Genomic DNA, 8,730 nt, shown 5'->3' with positions numbered 1-8,730 from the left:
TGTAGTGAAAAGAAAGCTGGATTAGTAAGAATTAGAATGCAATCCCAACTTTCCCCTAATTTTTTGTGTGGATTGGGCTAAAACACAATCTCTTCATGCTTCCATTTCAGGATCTATTAAATAGAAATAGTAATATGATAATGAAGATAAAATAAAAATCCTCATACGGGGCTTATATCACAGGGATTGTTATATTTAAATAAGCTAATGTTAAATTGCTTTGGAAGGAATATATCACAGCACAAGGGTAGGACAGTTTATATGATCATTACTGTGATCTCTTTGGTCTATTCCATTTTTGAGGCTGAAAGAAAGCTGAAGGCCTTTCTAGAGTCTGTACTGAAAATCAAAATTTCTCAGATTCTGCTTATAATCACCAATGCTTATGAAATTCTTAATCAATAGGTGCCAGAGAGGATACTCTTCTTTTCCCACATTTTCTTAATGGCTATCTTGACTTCTACATTCTTCAGACTATAGATGATGGGGTTCAGTAGTGGTGTCACAGTGGTGTACTGCAGGGAGATGACTTGCTCCAAGATGGAGCCCGTACCAGGACTTAGATATCGTCCCAAACCTGTCAGGAAGAACAAGGTCACTACAATCACATGGGATGAGCAAGTAGAGAAAGCTTTGCTCCTGCCTGAGGCTGAGTTGATCTTCAGGATGGCAGAGATAATTCGAGTGTAAGAAAATATGATGGGGAAGAAGCAGCCAAAGCCAACCATGACCATGGTTGTGAACAAGATCATCTTGTTAAGGAAGAGGTCAGTGCAGGAGAGAGGTAAGAACTCAGGCATCTCACAGCTATAGTGGTGGATGATGCGGGGGCCACAGAAGTGCAGCCTCAACAAAGGCAGGGTGTTGAGCAGGGAGTTGATGACTCCTAGTAGACAAGACCCACAGGCCAGAAAGATGCAGAATCTTTTGCTCATGACCATCACATAAATCAGAGGGTTGCAGATGGCTGAGTAGCGGTCATAGGCCATGGCTGAGAGGATAAAAGATTCAGATGAAGCAAGGAAAAATGTCAGTCCAATCTGTGCCAGGCACCCATTGAAGGAGATGGTTTTGTTCTTGGCCAGGAGTAGTTGAACCAACTTTGGTACCATGACGGAGGAATAAAAGATATCAAAAAAGGATAAGTTCACCAGGAAGAAGTACATGGGTGTATGCAGGTGAGAGTCCATCTTGATGACTGTCATTATCAAAAGGTTCCCAGTCAAGGTGAGGAAATAAATCAATAAGAAGAGGAAGACCAGGGCGTAATGGATGTGGAGGCTGCTGGGAAATGGTAGGAGAATGAATTCTGTGTCTGTGGTCTGATTATCTGGCATCATTTGTTCAGAATAATCCCTTCCTGAGAAATCGGAACACCAACCAACCAACCAACCAATAAGTCTTTATTGATCAATAATAGGTGTTCAATATTATGCCTAACATTGTAGAGTAAGATAAAAAGACCTTGAAGGTATATTTTCTGCCATCTCTGTGAGAAGATGAGATGGGGACACAGGAAAAACTTACAAAGCAAAACAAAAAATGCAAAATAGAAATATAGTATTAAGTTCTGTGGCCAAGATTCTGTGCACTGGAGGAGTGGAAATGAGTAGGGCACAGTGATGGTTAGAATATTCAGGAACCATTGGCAGTATGGAGGAAGTGGGATGTTTTGAATTTGCAGTTGGGGCATAGTATTGTCATTAGTTCTCCATTTCAGCTATGAATGTAGAATCCTGGACTCTATCCATTGTCTACCGAGTGTAGCTTGCAAAGAGAGTTCTTATCTGCACTGGTAGAGGGGGTGAGAGTGTGAGCTCTGTACATTTGCCTGCCAAAAACAAACAAAAAAGAACAAAGAAATGAATTATTTTTCTCTCAAAACTGACTTCTCATTCTGACATTTTTTCCTGCCTTGGTCCCTTTGTTTCCATTGTTTTCTTCTTTAGGAACTGCTGTTCTTCCCTTCCTTATATCTATCTGCCTATGAAATCCTACTTATCAAAGTCCTCCACACCACCTTCTCTATGAAGCATTGAAGTGGAAATGATCATACCTCAATTTTGACCATATTTTCATCATAATTTGGTATAACACTCAGAAAATTCCACTTTGTGTTATAATTATTTGTTTGTAGATCCAGTCTGAAACTAGAGCACAATTTCATCAAGGATAAGGAAGATGTCTTGCTCATATTTTTAATTTTTGCAATACCTCAGTACCTGGCATAGGGTCTTATACAGTGTAGATATTTCATTAATGTTGAGCTGACCAGTGGGAAGTAATTGAATTAGTAGTTTGAATTACATTCTGCTTTAACTATTGTCATGAAGCATTTGAATATATACTTTCCATACTCAAAATAATATAAAAATTATTTCTTCAAGAAATTAAGGATGAGGCTTTTCAGTCAAGATGACCAAATGACAAGTGTCTGAGGCCGGATTTGAATTCAGGTCCTCCTGACTTCAGGGCCGGTGCTCTATCCACTGCGCCACCTAGCTGTCCCTCAAGTAACAACTTTCAAGGAAGCCTGCCTCCTCCCATCACTACTGAAAAATCTCAAATAGAAATGACACAAATAAGGAAAATGGTTACAAAATAAAACAGGTCAAAATAGAAAATGAACAATGTTAAGAAAACTGCTATACAATGAAGAAATGTGATGGTACAACTGTAAATAAAAGAAAAAACCCTAAAGTATCAAAAGCAAAGTATATGAAAAAAGAAACAATGTGAGATATTTCTAGAGTTATCTTCAAATACAGAAATAAATAACTCAACTAAAGAAATTAACCAAGAAAATGGTGGAAAGAAAAGGTAAGAAAATCACAAGATCAAATTTAAAATGATCAAGTAGAAAGTAAAAAACCACAAGGAGGAAATGAAGCTGGAATGAAAAGATCTTTAAAAAGATCAGGATCAGCATTGAAGAATATTGCCAATATGGGAACAAAAGCAGAACAGAGACATGCAAGATCAATAACCAGTGAGATTTGCTGTAGTAGGAAAAAATCGAATACTATATAAAGTAACTGGAATCAAAGTTTCAAAACTATTGGAATTTCCAAAGGACTGGAAAAAAACAGATTCAAGGGATAGATTTGGAGAATGAATTATTACATCATATTCTTAATAACCTTAGTAATATTACAAAATGGCAGTATTAATGGGGGCATAGGGTGTGATTAGGGAGATCCTCATCATCAATGCACTGGAAGACAAGCTCATAATTATTATAATTCTGGGTAACTACTGCAAGAATAGGCACAGACTACCAGGAAGACCTTGGGAGGAATGGAGTTGGAAGAAGCAGTAGTGATGGTTACTTGCTATTGAAGACTCATGCATCTCATCACCAACTCTGTCTTCTGTTTATCTAAACACAATAAAACTTCATGCATGCACCCTTGCAGCAAACATTGGCATTCAATAGTCATTCAATGTCATTGTAAGGAGAAGAGACAGACAGGATGTGAGAGTGATGAAGACAATATGTGGTACAGAGTGCTGGACTGATCATAAACTAATCTTCTCCAAGCTAAATAATTGAATTCAACAAAAGTGGTGGCCCTAAGATAAGATGATTACCTTAAGACATAATGTCAACAGATTAGAGCTCTACTCCAAGGGGGAAAGTGTAGATAACTTGGAGGGAAAGTTGAGCCAACACATTGTTGGCAACTGGGGATCAGAAAAGGAGAGGGCAGCTTTCAGATATGTGGGGTACAGCATTGCATCTGGGCCAGAATACTTCCAAATATCAGGAGTGGTTTGATGAAAATGATGGGGAAATTCAGAAGCTGTTACATGAAAAATGAGAGGTCGAAAGGGTTTATCAGGAGGATCATTCATCCATCTCCAAGAAGACAGTGCTGAACTCCATGAAAAGTAAGGTGCAAGTGAAACTTGAAGGATTTTTGGCTCAGTAAGAAGGCAGATGAAATTTAGTTTTGCACTGACAATCCAAATGACTTATATGATGCCCTGAAGGGTATTTATGGTCAACAACCTATGGTGCATCTCAGCTACTCAGTGATGATGGAACCACATTGATTAGTGATAAGGGCATGGTCCTAAAGAGATGGGCTGAATGCTTCCATAATGTTCTTTTTTTGGGGGGGCAGGGCAATAGGGGTTATGTGACTTGCCCAGGGTCACACAGCTGGTAAGTGTTAAGTGTCTGAGGCTGGATTTGAACTCAGGTCCTCCTGACTCCAGGGCCTGTGCTCTATCCACTGCACCACCCAGCTGCCCCCCATAATGTTCTTTTTTTTTGGTGAGGCAATTGAGGTTAAGTGACTTGTCCAGGGTCACACAGGGCACACCTAGCTGCCCCCATAATGTTCTTAATAGACCATTATCAATCAATGCTGAAGCCAATGATCATATATTTTAGGTTGAAGTGAATTCCTCTCCAGGTGAATTTCCAACTGAACAAGAGGTTTTGAATGCCATTAGGTTCCTCTTATGTGGAAAATTACTTGGCACTGTTTCCATCCCAGCAGAGATCCCAGAGATTTCACCCCAGGTAGGGAGTCCACTTTGCATACAGAAGCTGATTGCAATCTTTTGGATTATATGGCAAGGGAAGGTTATCCCCTTGGAGTTCAAGGATGCCTCCATTTTGCTTGCATGTCTATGAAGGAAAAGAAAACAGGTTGTCCTGTGACAATCACAAGGGGGATCTCCCTTAGTCATTGTTGGTAAGAACCATGCCAGAATCCTCCTTATTAGGTTGATCCTTCACCTGGAAGTTGGCCATCCACCAGAGAGCCAGTGTGACTTCAGAAAGGGCCAAGGAACAGTTGATATTGTTGCTTCCCATCAAATCTAGGAGAAATGCCAGGAGCTGAATAGAGGTCTGTATACAAACAACGTTTGTTCATCTGATCAAGGTCTTTAATACTAACCAATTTGGGGCGGCTAGGTGGTGCAGTGGATAAAGCACCGGCCCTGGATTCAGGAGTTCCTGAGTTCAAATCCGGCCTCAGACACTTGACACTTACTAGCTGTGTGACCTTGGGCAAGTCACTTAACCCCCATTGCCCCGAAAAAAAAAATACTAACCAATCTGAGGGCTTGTGGAAAATTATGTCAAAATGTGGGTTCCCAGAGGAGTTCATCAGCATTGTACCTCAGTTTCATGACGGCATGCTTGCATGGGTTCTGGTTAATAGATGATGCTCTTGTGCTTTCCCAGTAGTCAGTGGAGTGAAGCAAAGCTGTGTGCTTGCTCCCATGCTTTTTAGTGTAATGCTTTGGGCCATTTTATCAGATGCCTTCAATGAGAATGAAAATGGCATCAAGGTCAGCCACTTCACTGATGGTAAGTTTTTTTAACTTGAAAAGGCTACAAGCCAAGACTAAAGTGGAAGGAAAGTTGGTGCATGATCTTTTGTTTACAGATGATTATGCACTCAATGCAGCCTCTGACGCTGAGAAGCAACAAGAGTATGAGTCAATTCTCTGCTGCTTGTGTTAATTTTGGTCCAACAACGAACACCAAGAAAACACAGGTTCTGACTATCCAGCGCCACTCCATTCATATGTGGAATTGAATACTGTGTATAAGTTCACTTTGGCAGTATACTTTCCAGTGATATATGCATCAATAATAAGGTAAAAGCATGCATTAACAGAGTTAGCTCAGAGTTTGGGAGACACCTAAGAAGAGTATGGGAGAGAAGAGGGATTAGACTGATAACCAAACTGAAGGTCCACAGTATCATTCTGCTGACCTCATTGTATGCCTGTGAAACCTGGACAATATACCAGTGCCATGCCAGGAAACTGAATTACTTCCATTTGAATTGTCTTAGAAATATACTTAATATCACCTGTCAAGATAAGGCACAGGGGGCAGCTAGATGGCGCAGTGGATAGAGCACCAGCCCTGGAGTCAGGAGTACCTGAGTTCAAATCCGGCCTCAGACACTTAACATTTACTAGCTGTGTGACCCTGGGCAAGTCACTTAACCCCAATTGCCTCACTAAAAAAAGAAAGAAAGAAAGAAAGAAAGAAGATAAGGTACAGGACACCAAGGTCCTTTCTGAAGCTCAACTGCCAAGCATTCAAAGTCTGCTGCAAGGAGCACAACTCTGATGGGTTGAGTACATTGTCTGAATGTCCAAAGTACATTTATCTAAAAGACTGTTTTGTGGAGAACTCACAGAAAGGAAGCACTCACATGGAGGTCAGAAGAAGTGGTACAAGGATACTTTCAAGTTCTCTCTGGAGAACTTTGGAATTAATTGCATGACATGGGAGAGACTGGCAAAGGACCACCAGGCATGTTGGGACTGCATCAAGGAAGGCACTGTGCTCTATGAGTGAAGCAGAATTGCGGTAGCTCAAAAGAGCCTTCCAAGCTCATATTGCTTTGATCAGCCAAAGTCAGACATGTTATACTTTTTTGTTGTTGTTGTTTTGGTTTTTTTTGGTGAGGCAATTGGGGTTAAGTGACTTGCCCAGGGTCACACAGCTAGTAAGTGTTAAGTGTCTGAGGCCAGATTTGAACTCAGGTCCTCCTGACTCCAGGGCCGGTGCTCTATCCACTGCGCCACCTAGCTGCCCCTAGACATGTTATACCTTGACCCCAACATAGTGATGTCATTTTGTTCCCCTTCAAGAACAAAGAAGAACAAAAAACCAATAACCATATTAATAAACAAATAAGGCTTTTTTCCCAGAAAATTCAAAGGAGCAAAAATAGTATAACATACTCTCTCAACTACTCTTTCAAATGCCACTCATAACTTGTGGGTTTCTTTGCCAGTAGTTGGCTGCTAGGAGGGGCTTTAAGGCTGATAACCCTGTGGGTTTGCATTTCTAACACTAGATTCTTTACAGTTCCTCAACAGTATAGTTCCTATTAACAATCAGCCAATAGACACAATTAACCTTTAGCAAGGGTTTTTGTTATATAGTAATAACAGTAGTTACAAAACCATCTTCCCATGAAGTATAGGTAAATTTCTCTTAGCTCCCAAATATACACAGTGTCTGTGGGAAGATTGGACAGAGTACAACCATAAGGCGGTACACATATGGACAATATATATGGCCAAGGAGATGCATATATTGATGGTGGTACTGACTGCTTGCTCTCAGTGTTTTTTCTTTTTTTATAGAGACTTCATTCTGCACTGGATGGAGTACGTCTTTGAGATGTTCAGCTGGGGTTTTCTTCTCTCCATATTTCAACTCTTGATTGTCATAGCTAGCTTTCCCATGAGCCTACAACTAATTCCCTTCTGTGCTGCCTGAGGTCCTTCTTAGAAACTCTTTCCGTGTTTTACTGGACCAGTAGCTGCCCATCAGAATGACATGGTTTATGGTGAGGTATGGTGGAGAGGAAATCCTTTTTGCTTCTACCTCTCTACCCCCTGCCACCTCCAAGAGTAATTCACTCTAAGGGATTGGGTTACTCTTTTATTCCTACTTCTTCTTCCTTTTTTTTTTTTTTTTGTGAGGCAATTAGGGTTAAGTGACTTGCCCAGGGTCACACAGCTAGTAAGTATTAAGTGTCTGAGGCTGGATTTGAACTCAGGTCCTCCTGACTCCAGGGCTGGTGCTCTATCCACTGCGCCATCTAGCTGCCCCTATTCCTACTTCTAAAAGTACATCCCTTGGCTTGGATACCTTTAGACTACTAAAACTGCCAAGGCTTAGTTATTTAAAGCCTTACAAAACTGTATCCAATTTTTACTTGTTCAATGAGATTGCTCCAATTTGGAATTATGATCCAAAAATTATTAAATTGTGCATATCCTTTGACCCAGTGCTACCACTAGGAGGCCTATGCCCCAAAGACATAAAGGCAAAAAGAAAAGGAACCATGGGTTCACAAATATTTATAGTAGCAGTAGCAAAGAACTGGAAACAAAAGGGGTGACCATAGGTTTGGGAATGGCTCGGTAAATTATATTGTATGAATATAATCGAATACTACTGCATCATAAAAAATGATGAAAGGGATGGTTTCAGAGGAACCTTGTGAAATTTATATGAAGTAATGCAAAGTGTAGTGCGCAGACCTGAACGATATGTGTGTGTATCTGTATTGTTACAAATATATAACATCAAAGTAGTAAAAAGGAACATTTTTAAAGACTTAAGAGCATGGATCAACACAATGATCAACCATGGCTCTGGAGGTTAGATGATAGTTACCCACCTTCTGACAGAATGAACGGTGATAGACTCATGGTTGAGCACAAGATCTATTTTTGAACATTGCCAATGAAGGAATTTGTTTTGCTTGATTAAGCATATTTGTTAAATATTACATTGTTACAAATTACATGTTACACATTTGTTGTTTTTTTCCAAATGGGGAGATATTGGAAGGAGTGAGAATGTATTCTTGTTAATTGAAAGAAAATAGAAAAAATAAAAAACCAGTGAGGTTGTTCCCTTTAATTGTGTCACAGAATGATGTACGTACTTCATACAGGCATCATAGGATGCCTTTTAAACAACATTATCACCTTTGACAACACATTAACACTTTGTTATTTTTGTTATCTATCCTTTGTTTTTTATGATATAATCAATTTGGTCAAGAAGACACACGATCTCACCCCTCTTAAAATCATGTTTCTGGAAATTATCAAAGAAAACTCCCAAGAATTAGCAATTCAAGCTCAAAATAAATATCGAAATGAACCCATAGGTTGTTGTTACAAGGTTATGCCATATAGGCAATCTCTAAGACTGCAATAAGG

General features: G+C 39.8%; 1 protein-coding gene across 1 annotated transcript; it reads right to left on the bottom strand.

The window, feature by feature from the left end:
- Window positions 1-398: 398 nt before the first annotated feature.
- On the bottom strand, window positions 399-1,337 carry LOC122728937 (olfactory receptor 8S1). The gene has a single exon (XM_043967637.1). It carries the CDS (start codon window positions 1,335-1,337, stop codon window positions 399-401), a length of 939 nt encoding a protein of 312 aa, XP_043823572.1.
- Between the last annotated feature and the right edge of the window lie 7,393 nt (window positions 1,338-8,730).

The sequence above is a fragment of the Dromiciops gliroides genome, chromosome 5, assembly GCF_019393635.1.
Source record: "Dromiciops gliroides isolate mDroGli1 chromosome 5, mDroGli1.pri, whole genome shotgun sequence".
NCBI classification, from domain to species: domain Eukaryota; kingdom Metazoa; phylum Chordata; class Mammalia; order Microbiotheria; family Microbiotheriidae; genus Dromiciops; species Dromiciops gliroides.
Note: the sequence above shows the minus strand (reverse complement) of the source record. Positions and strands in the feature narration are given on the sequence as shown.

Coding starts and splice junctions, on each gene's coding strand:
- LOC122728937 (XM_043967637.1), bottom strand. CDS start 1,337: ATGCCAGATAATCAGACCACAGACACAGAATTCATTCTCCTACCATTT.